At 36.6% G+C, this 19,100-nt stretch overlaps 1 protein-coding gene across 1 annotated transcript in view; it reads right to left on the reverse strand.

Annotated features, from left to right (window-relative positions):
* The window catches only part of ARID2 (AT-rich interaction domain 2), a 205,377-nt gene that overhangs the window by 85,792 nt on the left and 100,485 nt on the right, over window positions 1-19,100 (reverse strand). The window contains exon 4 of the mRNA XM_068971015.1: window positions 4,778-4,911. Within this exon, the coding sequence (XP_068827116.1) occupies window positions 4,778-4,911 (134 nt within the window). The remainder of the gene's footprint in view (window positions 1-4,777; window positions 4,912-19,100) is intronic.

A 19,100-nucleotide genomic window follows, 5' to 3' on the forward strand; every position in this document is an offset into this window, starting at 1 on the left:
GAGTTCTGAAAGTCTTTTAACCACAACTGCAATGGAGATAAGGGAGTATTTCTATCATCCCAAAGAAGCTTCTTTATGCTCCTTAGTAGTTGATCTGTCCCCCTTTATCAACCATTGATCTACTTTATTTCAAAATGCCAAATAAACAGAATCACACAATACTTATATTTTTGTGTCTGATTTATTTTCATTTAGCAAAATGATGTTGAGATTGATACACATTTTAATGTATGTATCAGTAATTGCTTTTTTATTGCTATGGGTTGTATGTCTTTATTGTTATATTATGGCTATAATACAATTTGTTTATCCACTCCCTAGCTGCAGAACATCTGGACTGTTTCCAGTTTTTAGCACTTCTGAATACAGTTGCTAATAACATTCACATACAGGACTTAGTGCAGACATACTTCTTCACATCTCTTGGATTGCTCAGTCATACAAAATGTATGTTTAACTTTGTAAGAAACTGTAAAAGTTTTCCAAAGTAGCTGTAATATCTTGTCTTTCCATCAGTGATGCATGAAAGTTCTTGGTGCTTGTGCACATCCTTGTCAGCACTTGGTACTGTGAGTTTAAAATATTCTGAATATTAGCCACTTATCTAATATTTATTTTGTAAACATTTTCTTCCAGATTGTGAGTGGTTTCCCTCTTCATTTTCTCAACAATTTCTTCAAAGAGCAGAAGGTTTAATTTTGATGAAGTCTGATTTATAAATTTTTACCTTTACAGTTCAAACTTTCATGTTCTAACAAATCTTTTTCTAACTAAAACTTTTGTAGGAGAATTGAAACATTTTTAAAACTTTGAAGATAGGGAAGATAGGATTACAGAAAACTAATCTATAATCATAATATATATATTAGAAAATGTTGTATTTTTATAATTACTGACTCTAAACTGGTATAATTTAGGCCTTGGCAGCTATGTCCTGAGACATACACCCCTAATACATTTATCATATAAAGATCTAACTAGTGTAATGGGAAAAGGAAAGAAACAAGAGTTAGAAAACTGCTATACAAAACATTTCAGAAAAATATGGATTTGAAAAAAAATCTTTTAAGAATGTCACTAAATGGGATACAAGTAGGAATCCACTGTCACATCATTACACAGAAGAAAATCATGTAGGTAAGAAACTTCATTTCCCAATAGATATTTGAAGAGACACCTCTTCAATATTAAAATGTTCTAGGAATTTCTCCATTAAGTATCACATACAGTTATAAATGAATTGACATAGATTCTTTATAATATTTAAGGTTGAACAATACATTGTTCATGTCTTATAATCTTGAAAAATTAAATTTCTCATATATAACATAAATATCTTGGGAAAATATAATGTAACTTCTGTGAACATAGAAATACATTTTGGTATTTATTGCACACTGGAACTGATCATGAGATGCCAAGTTTCAGCAATACTTAAGTCTTTAGATTTCACAAAATTTTCAGGCAAATTTCCAACAGAAATAAAAATCTGGAACCCATAATTCAACATCTGTCACAGTCTTGTTGTGCTTTCAATATGATCTTGGAATTGGTCTGTTTGCTACTGAAGAATAACAGATGCCACCATATACTCAATTCAATACATCCTTACGTGAATGACTTTGCCAAAAGACATCTCCAATTAAAATAAAATAAATTAATATGATAATTATGAAAAGTCCTTTAACTATATGATGTTTGGTAAAGATTCCTTCTTAGGAATCTAATATAAGAGAAATGCTTACAAGATTTTAAGAGCCTCCCTTCCCATCCCCAAGGAGGTATGTTTGAATAGGTACAATTTTATAATAGGAATGAGATTGGGAATTTTCAATGTTCTTCACACAATGTCTATACAAACACATCACTGCTGACAAATTTAACTGAATCTGAGATAATCAGTTCAGAGGAAAGGGAGAATTGTTCCTGGAATGTTGTTTATATTACAGATATCATACAGTACAATCTTTCCATTGATACTGGAAGTGATTGTTGTAGTTCAAGTATCTATAAGAATAAAGGACATGTAAAGGAAAATCTTTGCTCAAATATTAATACAACTGATAAAATCAAAATAATAAATCTTTCTGTTTAAAGCTTTTCCAAATTTAAGTAACAAAAATGTAAATGGATAGTGTGCTTGGCCTCCTTTGGCCAAAATGATTGAATTGGATTAAATGATAGCTAAAATCCTAGCTAGCTCTTAAATTCTACAGTACTATTAATTTCAATGTGTTTGTCATGTGTCAGTTTCACCTTTCAGGATTTTTCTACTAAAGATATTGCAAACAAATTTAAAATTTTTAATTTAGAAATTAATTTTTTAATTTTAAAGGGAAAGAAGATGAACAAAAAGTTCCCAGTACGATTCTGCAGAATTGACTATATCCAAATCAATATCAAGGAAGAAAGAACAAAGAAGAAAGCCAAAAGATTAGATCCTCATGGCAAAAAAAAAAATGCACAATTATGCAAATAAATGACAAAATCACCATATTTTGATGCCAAAGTTTAATAATTCTAAAATTCAAAGCAAAATATACCTAATACATTTTTGGCTGCTTAAAGTCACTGGGCAAAAGGAGTCAATAGCCTTATAAAATTTTCATTCCATATTCTATCAATGTACAATATTCTGACAATTATGAGTAGAATTGTACTTCATACTAAATGCCAATTAAAATTTATCATATTACCTTTCAAAGTATTGTTTTAGAATAGCTTTTTTAAATGTAAGCATCTCTAGATAAATACATGTATCCAAATAAATCAATCCAAAGCTACACAAATCTTTTAAATGTTCTAACTAAAATATCCTAAGGCTTTTAACCTACCACTATGTAATTCTACTTTGGTGTTTATTTAAATACGCACACACATACACACTGACAGCTATGAAGCTTACTATATTTCCTTAATGGCATTTGAAAAGAATCACTGATGAAGGATTTGTTTTATATATTGATAGTCATGTTGATTTTTAGAACACTGTCAAAATGTTGCTTATGGCTCCTTCTGGGATAATAAAAAGCACCTTCAAATTCATAAATGCTGCCCTGAACACTACCTCTTTTCAGTATGAATTAGATATACTGTAGTCTGATGCTCCCAGGTAATTTCTAATAAGTCCCCAATCCTGATTCTGTCAAACATGCTACATATGTTATATAACTGCTCAGATTCTCCTTAAACAACAAAAGGCAGGCATATGACAGCATATCAGAAAGGAGTTAGTTATTATAACTCCAGATTAAGAATTCTATCATTCCTTTAAAAATTGCATAGCTCTAGCAATGACTTTCAACAGACTTCTGAAATACCAGAAATAGCTTCTTTCTTGAAGTAAACCATGCTTAAATCAGGGAAGGGGGGGGTGCGGGGAGATCCAGAAAAAAATTTCATTTTAAACTAGATCTAATATTGAAATCGGTTAGTTTGAGAAGTGTAATAGACACCAAGATCTATTTAACCTATAAGAATAGATAGTTCTGTTGTTGCTATAATGTAGCAGTGACACAAAGTTACAGAATGGTCTTAAAGGTTACAGTACCAAGTCTCATTCAGTGTAGGAACAGCCTCTATAAAATCCTTGAATTAGATAATGGTCATTAGCTCTTCCTAAAAATGGGAAGCGTATTACCTAACAAACCACCTCATTTTATTTAATCAGCTTAAACAGTAAGCAAGATCTTTTACATGATGACTTAAAATGTTCTCCTTTAACAATGGTTCCCAAGGTAGTAACTTCTCATTAAAAATAAAGGTAAATTTGGTTTGCACTCACCACTGCTACAACCCCTCCCCCAAGCCTCAGTTATATAAAATCATCAGATGAAGTCTCTTCTACTGGAAATCACAGATTCTAGGAGATTCTGTTTCCTCAGCTATTACTGATCGGGAAAGAAATAGGGTCAAATTCAACATAGAGGAAACTTGAAAATAGACCATGAAAAGTTTAAATCAGTGATACTGGCACAAATGAGAGAGCTTAAACCTAATGATTACCTAAAAGATCGGTATTAGTACCAACAAAGAATAATAAAGATCAAGATATCTGCATATTTTTATAAAGACTATCCTCTTGAAAAAGATACTATCTCCTCTTTTTCAGGCCAAATATTGGTGAATAAAGAAAAGACCTGCTTATCTCTTCAGAGCTCTCTTCCTAGTCATCACCTTCTGGAGCCACAAACACTGGAAATCTCATCAACTCTGCCTCGAGAACCTCTTCATTAGACTCTCAACCTGACTATTTCCAACTTGAGTCTTGTTCTTTTTTAGCTGCAGATTCCTCTATAACCATTATAAGAATGACTTGAATGAAAAAAATCTTAAGTCCCTGGTACCATGGCAGGAAAACAGTTGAAACATAGTAAGAAACATATCTGAGAAATTCTGGTGCTGGGAATGCCAGGAATTGTAGAAAATGTAGTAGATGCTATGAGTATTTTTTGGCTTCCTTAATTCTAACAGGACATTCCTCTTCTCATTTTAGTGACAATTTAGGTTAAACTGATCTTTAATCAAAAAAAAAATTTCATTGGAAAGTGTATGTATATTTGTAACTCTAAAAATTCCTGCAACTAAAGTCTTCTATGTAGGCTATGACAGACAGGGTCCTTATGCCAGTGACATGCTGATTTCTAGAAGCAGTATTAACCCAAGGCTTTCAGAATTTTCATGTGCAAAGTAAGGGACCACTTCAATTCATAGGATGATTTCTATTCTAACTCAAAACTGTGTACCTATGCCTTTTTCATTTTCCAGTGATATTTACCTGACACACTGTGTTGCTGGTAATTGTAGGAAGATGGAATTGCACCAATAGGAAGCTGTGGTTTGGGATTGCCTGGTGGTACCTCATCATCATCCTCCCCAAAATGATGAACTTTCTCGTACTTTTCTAGGTAACTGAAATAGAAAAACAGCACAGCAGAGATTTAAAAATAGATTCATGTTGTATATTTTAACTCTTACCAAATAGATCTGTTTTCTTTTTCTAGAGGCCCTAAATTTAAAAATAATATTAACAAGATACCACAAACTTCTTATATTAGTGGAAGAGTCACTTCAGCAGTAATATTGGAGACAAACTCAATGCAATAGTTCTAAAAGTGGTTTTAAATGCCTAGAAAAGACCATACTATTGTACAAATAAACATATAAAAGTAAAGACTATCAAAGGACAACTACATGTAGATAAATGACAGCACATTTTATTTACTGATTAAAACAAGTTATACATGGTCATTGTAACAACAATGTAAAAGTGAGAAGAGTCCCTGGCCTCCCCATCTCACTGATCACATGTGCCTTCAGTATATTTTTTGTGCATATTTTAACAACATATTTTAGAGATCCTGCAGGTCAATACATATAGTACTACCTCAGTCATTTCTAACAGCTGTATAATATATGCTCTGATTGATATATCATAATTTTAACTAGATCGCTAGTGTTGTATTTAGCTGTGTTCAGTTTTGTTTTTTGCTATTACAGGCCATGCATCAATAAGCTTAATCTCAGCACTTGTTTGAATATTTTCCTCTCCATAGACAGTGGAAATGGTATGATCACTTTAAAACAGGAAATACTACCAAATTCTCACTCAAAAGTGATGTGCCCAAAACATTTTGACCAATTTATAAGACTGTTCCTGTGTTTCCCACAATATCACCATCACTGTGTATGGTCAATCTTCTTAATATTAATTAGAATTAAATATCCATATTTATAATCTATCATCACCTACCAGTTTAGAATAAGATTCCCACAAGAAAGACTTTTAAATAGGGAAGCAACTGGTCAAACCCCTGTCAAACACAATACTGTACCTAATGAACTTGTTATTATACTTCATAAGAAGCAAGCTGAAAAATACCATAGTGAAGTTCTAGATGTGATCATTTTATAGGTCAGTCTTTCCATCATTCCTGAACCAGGCAGGTATTAAGTCCATTAGTCACTATTTAAAAACGCTTTGCTTTTATAGTTAACAGACAGCTGAGATGAGGGAGAGGGGTATCACTGATCTCAGAAGTATTGCTGTGTTTTTAGTAGCAAACCGTAACTTTCAAGGTAGGATGAATAAAAGTTGTAAATTTAGGTATAAAAACTAATAGCAAGGATACCCATCATAATTCTTCATTTTTCCCTTCCAGCTTTCCACGGCACAATAATTCACATCTTGGAGACTAGAAAGGAAATAAACTGCCCCTTTCAATTCCTTCTAAGTTCTCCATATAAGCTCAGCTTGAGCAAGGAACTCTTTCCTAACTGGTAGCTTGATAGCTAATGAACCCAACACTTTTCTCCACTGCCAGAGATACAAAAGCAGACACATATGCCCACATTTAACCCTTGAGCGCTGAGGACAGTATACAGTTGCATACATTTCACCCTGATCCTATTGATGGACCCTAGCAGATAAAATTTACAGCCAAAGACTATAAATCAAAACAAAAATATGATTAAAAAGAGACAGTCTCTCTCTAGTATAGATTCATGATAGACTTATGTATGAGTCATAAATCAAACCTATCTTTTTTGAGTTTCTAATGCCAAAATCATCAAAAGAAGAGTCTACACAAATTTGAACACAAATAGCTGCTCAAAATCATGTGACATTTTCTGAAAATGAGGGTTTAATCTACGTTACATGAAATACTGCAGGCAATAGTAGCGATAGAGATATTTTACAAAGTATGTTCTTTCAGAATTGAGCTCACTGTGGAATGGTTAAAAGCAAGTTAAAGATAATTTTTCTTAACTAACATCATTTAAATAAAATCAAAATAACAATGAAAAAATAAAAATTTTAAATCAAAACCTTATACTAACACTATGTTTAAGATGCTCTTGATAACTCTGTTACTCATTATTAAGCATATGTGCATGGGAAGCCACTGCAGCAGTCACACACTACTGCAGTTCTTATGGACTGTAGCCCGCCTGGCTCCTCCGTCCATGGGATTCCCCAGGCAACAATACTGGAGTGGGGTGCCATGCCCTTCTCCAGGGGAGCTTCCCGACCCAGGGGTAGACCACGTCTCTTATGTCTTCTGCAATGGCAGGCAGGTTCTTTACCTGGGAATTCTATAATTGAGCATAGTAGATTTGAAACTTGGGGAGAAAACAACATTACTAGTAAAGAAAAACCATAAATACCTTTTTTCCTTTCTGGAACACTCAAAATGGAGCAAAAGCAAAAATGGAGTGACTGAAACACCACAAGTACTAGTAATAAACAGTATATGCTATATACATAAACCCCTCTGTAATTCAAATTTTCATACAATTTTTAAAATATATGACTTCTGGTCCCTTGACTCTCTAACTCTATTCCTCCAAATAGATTCTTTACATAATTCCAATCTCCAGAAATTTATGGCTTAGGCAAATTGTTATAATTTTTGAAATTTTTATTTCCCTGGCTTGAGGGTCAGCACTTGTTCTCATTCATGATTAAACATTTCCAACTGAGACTCGACCTTTCATAGTTCAACAGGGGGTTTGGCATCCAGTTCTGATTCTTGTCTCTCTCAATTATTAAGCATAAAGTCCTTTTTTGGTTTTCAAAGAGTTATACTTCTAAAAACTAAATTAATAGACAAGAGAAAGCAGCTAAAATACAAAGTTACATTTCAAAATCTAGGTCTTCAGATTTAATTCTCTAACATGACCCTGAGCTCATACATTGACAGATATACAATGTTCACTCATTTAACTACAAAAATTAAACTACACATTTCTCTTTCTTCTCCAAGTCGATTACATTGCTTTGAATAGTTGATATATTTTAATCAAACAGGTATTTACAGACCTCATTCAGTAATCTACCTAATACATGACATATTTGACTCAAGACTAGTAAAATATTGAAATCCAGATGGCAGTTACTCTCTCAACAGGTGACTCAGAAAATGAGCTTCCTTAGCTCAACATTAGGTACAGACAACTGGGGTGAAATGCATCTTCTTTTTTCAGCTTGGCCCCAGTTTATTTTGTGGTGGATTCTATGCCATACATTACAGATTTAAAGGATGAAGGCAAATGTGAACATTTAACGTAAGAATTATTTTAAATGGCACTACTCAATTAAAGTTTAATATGTAGGACCAATACAGTGGGAGGAAGAGTCATTTCAAGAAGCATCAAATAACACAGGCAGTAAAGTTATGAATGCAGAAAAATTTAACCTCCTGTAGTATCTGACAGATTAAGTACACAAAAAATTAGTTCACAGAAGATTTAAATAGAATCACCAATAAGACGGATTTATTAGATACACAATGATTTTCTTTTCAAATCTCCACAAAAATTATTAAGCTAATCATATGCCAAGTCACATAGGAAACCACAATAAATTTAAGATTATATACTGTATAAGGCACATTCTGTAATTGCAATCAATTGAAAGAAATTTATCCCTTGGAAAATTAAAAATAACTTTATGATTTTATGTAAAAGTAGAGAAACTACTACAACAGTACCCATCAGCAGATATCAAAATTCATGGTAAAAAAGAAAAAAAGAAAAAATTCATGGTCAACCTTGTTTCATCTATAACACAATTACCAGCTTCACAACACTTTCCAGATTATTTTAAAGCAATTCCCAGGTATCTCATAACTTTATTTATAAATATTTTGGTAGAATTCTTAAAAATTAAAAAATACATGTAATATTTATATAAAATTATATAATCTTTATATTAAAGTTTTTATTTTTTTTTAATTTTTATTTTTACTTTATTTTACTTTACAATATTGTATCAGTTTTGCCATACATTGACATGAATCTGCCACGGGTGTACATGAGTTCCCAATCCTTAACCCCCCTCCCACCTCCCACCCCATATCATTGCTCTGGATCATCCCCGTGCACCAGCCCCAAGCTAAGTTTTTATATAAAACTTTTTGAAATGTTTTTGGAAAAGATGACAGTTCAAGGAATGCATATTAATCTTTCCTTAAATCCAATTGTAATGAACTTTAAAGAGTAAAAATTGAGGGATACTGCATAATTTCTAACTTAGAAAACTTTCAGAAATTCTGGTTCATTAAAAGCAACTTCAAGGATTTATAAGATTAACTTGCAAAACAATTCTTGAAGAGAGTAAGATGTTCTAGTGGAAAGTAGAGGATATCTTAAGCCAAAACGCATAAAAAGGCACCTTCAATTGGGATTTCCTTTAGCCACTAAGGATCAATAAAATATGACAGTGTTTCTGATAACGGGATCAGAATGACAACTGTTTAAGAAAAAGTTGAGTTGAACTCAGTGGCTGTCAAAAGAAGCAAAGTCCTTTAAACTTCACCTTGAAGCTTGTCAAAATGAACCCAAAGATCCAGGGATGTGGAGTGTCTCTCAGAAGCACTAGCATGAAAAGACTGGCATCATCAGGAAATGGGACCCCTATTGATGTGGCATGTAAGCAACTTTCAAGATCAAACATCCTAGCACAAAAATCAAGAATACTGACTTGCAAACCAACAACGTAAGGAACAACATATCTTTGCCCAGGATTATCCCTGCAAAGCGGACAATGAAAAAGTAGATTTGACAATGTAAAAGTCACCTCAGTAATGTAGATGGCATGCTTGAGAAATGACTTCTTAAAGAGACGGAAAGGATGAAAACAGCGGGGTGGATAAAAATGAAACATGCATGATAAACAGCACGTCAAACATGGGGGGAAATAGTAGTCCTGAAGGAAAGACCAGATACAGTAAACAGAAGCATTATCACTGATATAAGAGAAAAATTTCTTTAGGTAAAAAAGGCTTAATGGGTATATCATAAAGGTCCCTGGGGTGTCAGTGTGCAAGGATCATCAAGCAAAAATTAATGAAAAGAAAAAACACTCAGACATATATTGATGATATATGCAAGCTCCCAAAGATAAAGTCAATTCTAGAAATATCCAGAATTACCCTACTCCTTTGATTATTCTATTCTGTGTCTTATTTACACAGGAAGAGTAATCAAATGGGTTTATTCTTATAGTTAATATTAAGGGAAATATGTTCTTGGGAATATTTCTACAACTGTTTAACAACCAAAGTAAAGTCAAGATTATTACTTTCCAAATAACGAGAGAGAAATAAACACATTAATGTATGTAATATGCAGAGAAAAGTAGAAGAAGAAGAATATCTTACGATGTAACAATTATATTCTTATTCATATACCCTAGAGAAAAATGGAAACAAATCAAATATTCACAAATGATAGGATGAAGAAAAATACTGCGGCATATAGTGAAATATGTTAGTGAAAATTAGTTAACTAACACAGATCAATGAAAATAGCCAACAACAAAATGTTAATATAAATCATTTCAGAATAATACTGATTTTATTCCATTTATATAAAGATCATAAGCAAAAAGTTAAATACTTTCTTTAGCAATAGACAAATAAGAAAAAGAAAAGCCAGATAATAATTATCACCCAAAAAATAAGCTAGGATTTATCCCTCAGGAGAGAAAGACAATAAAAAAACACACATATAGTTTCAAAGTATTCAGTTGAGTTCAGTTCAGTCGCTCAGTCGTGTCCAACTCTTTGCGACCAAATGAATTGCAAAACGCCAGGCCTCCCTGTCCATCACCAACTGCCGGAGTTCACTCAGACTCATGTCCATCGAGTCGGTGATGCCATCCAGCCATCTCATCCTCTGTTGTCCCCTTTTCCTCCTGCCCTCAATCCCTCCCAGCATCAGAGTCTTTTTCAATGAGTCAACTCTTCACATGAGGTGGCCAAGTATTGGAGCTTCAGCTTCAGCATCAATACTTCCAGAGAACACCCAGGACTGATCTCCTTTAGGATGGACTGGTTGGATCTCCTTGCAGTCCAAGGGACTCTCAAGAGTCTTCTCCAACACTACAGTTCAAAAGCATCAATTCTTCGGCACTCAGCTTTCTTCACAGTCCAAGTCTCACATCCATACATGACCACAGGAAAAACCATAGCCTTGACTAGACGGACCTTTGTTGGCAAAGAAATGTCTCTGCTTTTTAATATTCTATCTAGGTTGGTCATAACTTTCCTTCCAAGGAGTAAGCGTCTTCTAATTTCATGGCTGCAATCACCATCTGCAGTGATTTTGGAGCCCAAAAAAATAAAGTCTGACACTGTTTCTACTGTTTCCCCATCTATTTCCCAGGAAGTGATGGGACCAGATGCCATGATCTTAGTTTTCTGAATGTTGAGTTTTAAGCCAACTTTTCACTCTCCTCTTTCACTTTCATCAAGAGGCTCTTTAGTTGCTCTTCACTTTCTGCCATAAGGGTGGTGTCATCTGCATATCTGAGGTTATTGATATTTCTCCTGGCAATCTTGATTCCAGCTTGTGCTTCTTCCAGCCCAGTGTTTCTCATGATGTACTCTGCATAGAAGTTAAATAAGCAGGGTGACAATATACAGCCTTGACGTACTCCTTTTCCTATTTGCAACCAGTCTGTTGTTCCATGTCCAGTTCTAACTGTTGCTTCCTGATCTGGATACAGATTTCTTAAGGGGCAGGTCAGCTGGTCTGGTATTCCCATCTCTTTCAGAATTTTCCACAGATTATTGTGATCCACACAGTCAAAGGCTTTGGCATAGTCAATAAAGCAGAAATAGATGTTTTTCTGGAACTCTCTTGCTTTTTCCATCATCCAGCAGATGTTGGCAACTTAATCTCTGGTTCCTCTGCCTTTTCTAAAACCAGCTTGAACAGCTGGAAGTTCACGGTTCATGTATTGCTGAAGCCTGGCTTGGAGAATTTTGAGCATTACTTTACTAGCGTGTGAGATGAGTGCAATTGTGCAGGAGTTTGAGCATTCTTTGGCATTGCCTTTCTTTGGAACTGGAATGAAAACGGACCTTTTCCAGTCATGTGGCCACTGCTGAGTTTTCCAAACTTGCTGGCATATTGAGTGCACCACTTTCACAGCATCATCTTTTTATTTACCAGGTTCTCTTTCTTTAAAAAAGGAAATTCACAAAAAACTACTTTTTGGTGAGTCTTTAAAGGAAAGTTGTAACAGAGAAGATATACTCTCATAAGCAAATAGCTTAAGAAACTTTTCAGAAAAACATTAAATCTACTTAAGGCCACAATGAAGAAACAGTTACTTTAGTGGGAAGGGGTGGAAGAAGCTGGGGGAGGGGATGAGGGAAGATAGAAGAAAAGGAAGAAGGGAAAGAGGTCAGGGAGAGAAGATTATAAAAGTAAGGTGACCACTTATCATGTACTGCTCAAGTACAGGCATGGTAATGTAGCAAAGAAACTGAAGTCACAATCACCAAAAATGACACAACATGATCTCAATGCGATCAATCATATTTTTTAAAAAAGGTCTCTGAAATAAGGCAAAATCTTCAAATGTACTTCATAATGCGATGTGAAGTGACAGAAAAATATTCTGTGCCACAAAGGTCGAATGGCTTTTTAGTGAAGAATACTTAAAAGTGCTACCAATCTTAAGAGTTACACACTTTACTTTTGAAAAGTCCCCAAATTGCTGACTTTTCTTGTCACAACATTAGGTGATGAGGAGTATCTTACCTAAACATATAATTCAGAAAACAAAAAGACATTTAATCTGCCCTTTAAAATAAAGCTGAAATTTTGACAATGAAAAGAAAGTAATTACTTTTTAAAAGAAACCCATGCTATGGAGAAAGTTTATTTTAAAAAATGGGGGAATGTTTTTTAAAAAGAATTTTGGATCCATGTGATCTTTTTTGCTGAAAAACCTTTGTACAAGTCTTAAAACTGCAATAAACTATATTAAAAGTCTATGTACACTTAAGTAGGTAAGAGAATTTTTCCAAATTATGTAAAAATCTCCCCCAAATTCTCTGGGCTTAGGACCCTTTACAAACTTCTTTAAAAAATTAAAGTCACAAGAATACTATAAACAATTCCTATGTCCTCAATTCAGATACATCAATTGTTTACACATTGCTTATTTGCCTTATGATATTCTTTTCACTCAACCCCTTTCCCTCCCTCACTCCCACCTCCCCTCCACACACACACACACACACACACACACACACACACACACAGTTTTTTCAAACCATTTAAATTATTTCTCTTTCTTTTTCATATGCTTGACATTTTAAATAACTGAGGGCAGTTACTTTGCAGAAAATCCTTCAATTTAAATTTATCTGATGCCTCTTCATTATTAAATTAGATGCTGAAAATGTCCTTCTCCCACAAGTACCAAAGAAGTAAGATGGCTGCCATGGAGGCTTCCCAGTCAAGAATCTGCCTGGAATACAGGAGACAAAGGTTTGATCCCTGGGTTGGGAAGATGCCCTGGAGAAACAAATGGCACACAACTCCAGTATTCTTGCCTGGGATATCTCAGACAAAGGAGCCTGGCAGGCTACATTCCCTGGGGTCACAGAACAGTCAGACATGACTCAGCACCTAAACAACAACAACCACAGAAGTAAATGCAGAAGCTAGTACATGTGATGGTGGTGGTTTACTCGCTAATTGCTGTCTGACTCTTGCGATTCCATGTACTGTAGTCTCTCAGGAACTCAATCCATGGGACACTCTCCAGGCAACAATACTAGAGTGGGTTACCATTTCCTCCTCCAAGGGATCTGACCGAACAAAAAATTGAACCAGCGTCTCCTGCACTACAGGTAGATAAGTTACCGACTGACCTATGAGAAAAGCCCAGTAAATTCCGTCGCTCAGTCGTGTCCAACTCTTTGTGACCCCATGGACTGCAGCATCCCAGGCTTCCATGTCCATCACCAACTCCCAGAAACTACTACTAAAACTCAAGTCTATCAAGGCAAACTGATAGTGGTCCATCAGGAGATGGCAAGAATGAACGTCGACATTCTAGGAATCAGTGAAATAAATTGGACTGGGATGGGTGAATTTAACTCAGATGACCATTATATCTATTACTGCAGGCAGGAATCCCTGAGAAGAAATGGAGTAGCCATCATGGTCAACAGAAGAGTCTGAAATGCAGTACTTAGATGCAACCTCAAAAACGACAGAATGATCTCTGTTCGTTTCCAAGAAAAACCATTCAATGTCACAGTAATCCAAGTCTATGCCCCAATCAGTAACACTAAAGAAACTGATGTTGAACGGTTCTATGAAGACCTACAAGACCTTTTAGAACTAACACCCAAAAAAGATGTGCTTTTCATTATAGGGGACTGTAATGCAAAAGTAGGAAGTCAGGAAACACCAAGAGTAACAGGCAAATTTGGCCTTGGAATACGGAATGAAGCAGGACAAAGGCTAATAGAGTTTGCCAAGAAAACACACTGGTCATAGCAAACACCCTCTTCCAAAAACAGAAGAGAAGACTTTACACATGGACTTCACCAGATGGTCAACACCGAAATCAGATTGATTATATTCTATGCAGCCAAAGATGGAGAAGCTCTATACAGTCAGCAAAAACAAGACTGGGAGCTGACTGTGGCTCAGATCACGAATTCCTTATTGCCAAATTCAGATGTAAATTGAAGAAAGTAGGGAAAACCACTAGACCATTCAGGTATGACCTAAATCAAATCCCTTATGATTATACAGTGGAAGTGAGAAATAGATTTCAGGGACTAGATCTGATAAACAGAGTGCCTGATGAACTATGGACGGAGGTTCATGACACTGTACAGGAGACAGGGATCAAGACCATCCCCATGCAAAAGAACAAAATGGCTGTCTGAGGAGGCCTTACAAATTGCTGTGAAAAGCAAAGGAGAAGAGGAAAGATATAAGCATCTGAATGCAGAGTTCCAAAGAACAACAACGAAGCCTTCCTCAGCGATCAATGCAAAGAAATAGAGGAAAACAACAGAATGGGAAAGACTAGAGATCTCTTCTACAAAATTAAGAGATACCAAGGGTACATTCCATGGGGTCACGAAGAGTCGGACACGACTAAGTGACTTCACTTTCACTTTTCACTTTCATGCACTGGAGAAGGAAATGGCAACCCACTCCAGTGTTCTGGCCTGGAGATTCCCAGGGACAGGGGAGCCTGGTAGGCTGCCGTCTTGTGGGGTCGCACAGAGTCGGACACGACGGAAGCGACTTAGCAGCAGCAGCAAGGGAAAATTTCATGCAAAGATGGGCTCGATAAAGGACAGAAATGGTATGGACCTAACAGAAGTAGAAGATATTAAGAAGAGGTGGCAAGAATACACAGAAGAACTGTACAAAAAGATCTTCATGACCAAGATAATCACGATGGTGTGATCACTCACCTAGAGACAGACGTCCTGGAATGTGAAGTCAAGTGGGCCTTAGAGAGCATCACTAGGAACAAAGCTAGTGGAGGTGATGGAATTCCAGTGGAGCTATTTCAAATCCTGAAAGATGATGCTGTAAAAGTGCTGCACTCAATATGCCAGCAAGTTTGGAAAACTCAGCAGTGGCTATAGGACTGGAAAAGGTCCATTTTCATTCCAATTCCAAAGAAGGGCAATGACAAAGAATGCTCAAACTACCGCACAACTGCACTCATCTCACACTCTAGCAAAGTAATGCTCAAAATTCTCCAAGTCAGGCTTCAGCAATACGTGAACTGTGAACTTCCTGATGTTCAAGCTGGTTTTAGAAAAGGCAGAGGAACCAGAGATCAAATTGCCAACATCTGCTGGATCATGGAAAAAGCAAGAGAGTTCCAGAAAAACATCTATTTCTGCTTTATTGACTATGCCAAAGTCTTTGACTGTGTGGATCACAATAATCTGTGGAAAATTCTGAAAGAGATGGGAATACCAGACCAGCTGACCTGCCCCTTAAGAAACCTGTATCCAGATCAGGAAGCTACATTTAGAACTGAACATGGAACAACAGACTGGTTGCAAATAGGAAAAGGAGTACGTCAAGGCTGTATATTGTCACCCTGCTTATTTAACTTCTATGCAGAGTACATCATGAGAAACACTGGGCTGGAAGAAGCACAAGCTGGAATCAAGATTGCCAGGAGAAATATCAATAACCTCAGATATGTAGATGACACCACCCTTATGGCAGAAAGTGAAGAGAAACTAAAAAGCCTCTTGATGAAAGTGAAAGAGAAGGGTGAAAAGTTGGCTTAAAACTCAACATTCAGAAAACTAAGATCATGGAATCTGGTCCCATCACTTCAGGGGAAACATATGGGGAAACAGTGGAAACAGTGGCAGACTTTATTTTTGGGGGGCTCCAAAATCACTGCAGATGGTGACTGCAGCCATGAAATTAGAAGACACTTACTCCTTGGAAGAAAAGTTATGACCAACCTAGATAGTATATTCAAAAGCAGAGATATTACTTTGCCAACAAAGGTCCGTCTAGTCAAGGCTATGGTTTTTCCTGTGGTCATGTATGGATGTGAGAGTTGGACTGTGAAGAAAGCTGAGCACCGAAAAATTGATGCTTTTGAACTGTGGTGTTGGAGAAGACTCTTGAGAGTCCCTTGGACTGCAAGGAGATCCAACCAGTCCATCCTAAAGGAGATCAGTCCTGGGTGTTCTCTGGAAGGACTGATACTGAAGCTGATGCTCCAATACTTTGGCCACCTCATGCGAAGAGTTGACTCATTGAAAAAGACTCTGATGCTGCGAGGGATTGGGGGCAGGAGGAAAAGGGGACGACAGAGGATGAGATGGCTGGATAGCATCACCGACTCGATGGACATTAGTCTGAGTGAACTCCAGCAGTTGGTGATGGACAGGGAGGCCTGGCGTTTTGCAATTCATTGGGTCGCAAAGAGTTGGACACGACTGAGTGACTGAACTGAACTGATTGAGTTGGTGATGCCATCAAACCATATCATCCTCTGTCATTTCCCTTCTCTTCCTGCCTTCAATCTTTCCCAGCATCAGTGTTTTTTCCAATGAGCAGTCTGCATCAGGTAGCCATAGTATTGGAGTTTCAGCTAAAGGATCAGTCCTTCCAGTGAATATACAAGACTGATCTCCTTTAGGATTGACTAGTTTGATTTCCCTGCAGTCCAAGGGACTCTCCAACACCATAGTTGAAAAGCATCAATTCTTCGGCACTCAGCTTTCTTTATAGTCCAACTCTCACATCCATACATGACAACTGGAAAAACCATAGCTTTGACTAGATGGACCTTTGTTGGTAATGTCTCTGCTTTTGAATATTCTGTCCAGGTTGGTCATAACTTTTCTATGAAGGAGTAAGTGTCTTTTAGTTTCATGGCTGCAGCCACCATCTACAGTGATTTTGGAACCCAAGAAAGTAGTTTGTCACTGTTTCACTATTTCCCTATTTGCCATGATGTGATGGGACTGGATGCCATGATCTTAGTTTTTTGAATGTTGAATTTTAAGTCCTATTTTCTCACTCTCCTCTTTAATTTTCACAAAGAGGCTCGCCACTTCCTCCCGTAAGGGTGGTGTCATTTGTGTATATGAGGTTATTGATATTGCTCCTGGCAACCTTGATTCCAGCTTGTGCTTCATCCAGATCAGCATTTCATATGATATATTCTGCATGAAAGGTAAATAAGCAATGTGACATTATGCTGCTTGTCTCACTCCTGTCCCGATTTGGAACCAGTCTGTTGTTCCAGGTCCAGTTCAAACTGTTGCTTCCTGACCTGCATACAGATTTCTCAGGAGGCAGGTCAGGTGGTCTGGTATTCCCATCTATTGAAGAATTTTCCACAGTTTGTTATGATCCACAGTTAAAGGCTTTCGGGTAGTAAATAAAGCAGAAGTAGATGTTTTTCTGGAACTCTCTTGCTTTCTCGATGATGCAACGGATGTTGGCAATTTGATCTCTGGTTCCTCTGCCTTTTCTAAAACCAGCTTGAACATCTGGAAGTTCATGGTTCATGGACTGTTGAAGCCAGGTTTGGAGAATTTTGAGGATTGCTTTGCTAGGGTTAAGATGAGTGCATTGTGCAGTAGTTTGAATGTTCTTTGGCATTGCCTTTCTTTGGGAATGGAATGAAAACTGACTCTTTCCAGTCCTGTGGCCACTGCTGGGTTTTCCAAATTTGCTGGTATATTGAGTGCAGCATTTCCACAGCATCATCTTTCAGGATCTGAAATAGCTAAACTGGGATTCTATCACCTCCACTAGCTTTGTTTGTCGTGATGCTTCCTAAAGCCCACTTGACTTCGCATTCCAGGATATCTGGTTGCAGATGAGTGATAATACCATTGTGGTTAACTGGGGCATGAAGATCTGTTTTGTATCATTCTTCTGTGTATTCTTGTCACCTCTTCTTAATATCTTCTGCTTCTCTTAGGTCCATACCATTTGTGTCCTTTATTATGCCCAGCTTTGCATGAAATGTTCTCTTGGTATCAAGAGAACCAAGAGAACATTTTTCTGAAAGAGATCTCTAGTCTTGAAGAGATCTCTAGTCTTTCCCTTTCTACTGTTTTCCTCTATTTCTTTGCACTGATCACTGAGGAAAGCTTTCTTATCTCTCTCCTTGCTATACATTTGAACTCTGCATTCAGATGGGTATATATCTTTCCTTTTCTCTTTTGCCTTTCACTTCTCTTCTTTTCTCAGCTATTTGTAAGGCTTCCTCAGACAACCATTTTCCGTTTTTGCATTTCTTTTTGTTGGGGATGGTCTTGATTAGTGCCTCCTGTACAATGTTGTGAACCTCTGCCCATAGTTCATCAGGCACTCTGTCTATCAGATCTAGTCCCTTGAATCTATTTCTCACTTCCACTGTATAATTGTAAGGGATTTGAGTTAGGTCCTACCTGAATGACACAGTGGTTTTCCCTACTTTCTTCAATGTAAGTCTGAATTTGGCAGTAAGGAGTTCATGATCTGAGCCACAGTCAGCTCCTTGTCTTGTTTTTGCTGACTCTATCAAGTTTCCCCATCTTTGGCTGCAAACAATATAATCAATCTGATTTCGGTATTGATCCTTTGGTAATGTCCATGTGTAGAGTTGTCTCTTGTGTTGTTGGAAGAGGGTGTTTGCTACGACCAGTGCGTTCTCTTGGCAAAACTGTCAGCCTTTTCGCCGCTTCCTTTTGTACTCCAAGGCAAGTGTGCCTGTTACTCCAGGTATCTCTTGACTTCCTACTTTTGCATTCCAGTCCCCTATGATGAAAAGGACATCTTTTGGG

The sequence above is a fragment of the Capricornis sumatraensis genome, chromosome 4 (assembly GCF_032405125.1).
Source record: "Capricornis sumatraensis isolate serow.1 chromosome 4, serow.2, whole genome shotgun sequence".
Lineage (NCBI taxonomy): Eukaryota > Metazoa > Chordata > Mammalia > Artiodactyla > Bovidae > Capricornis > Capricornis sumatraensis.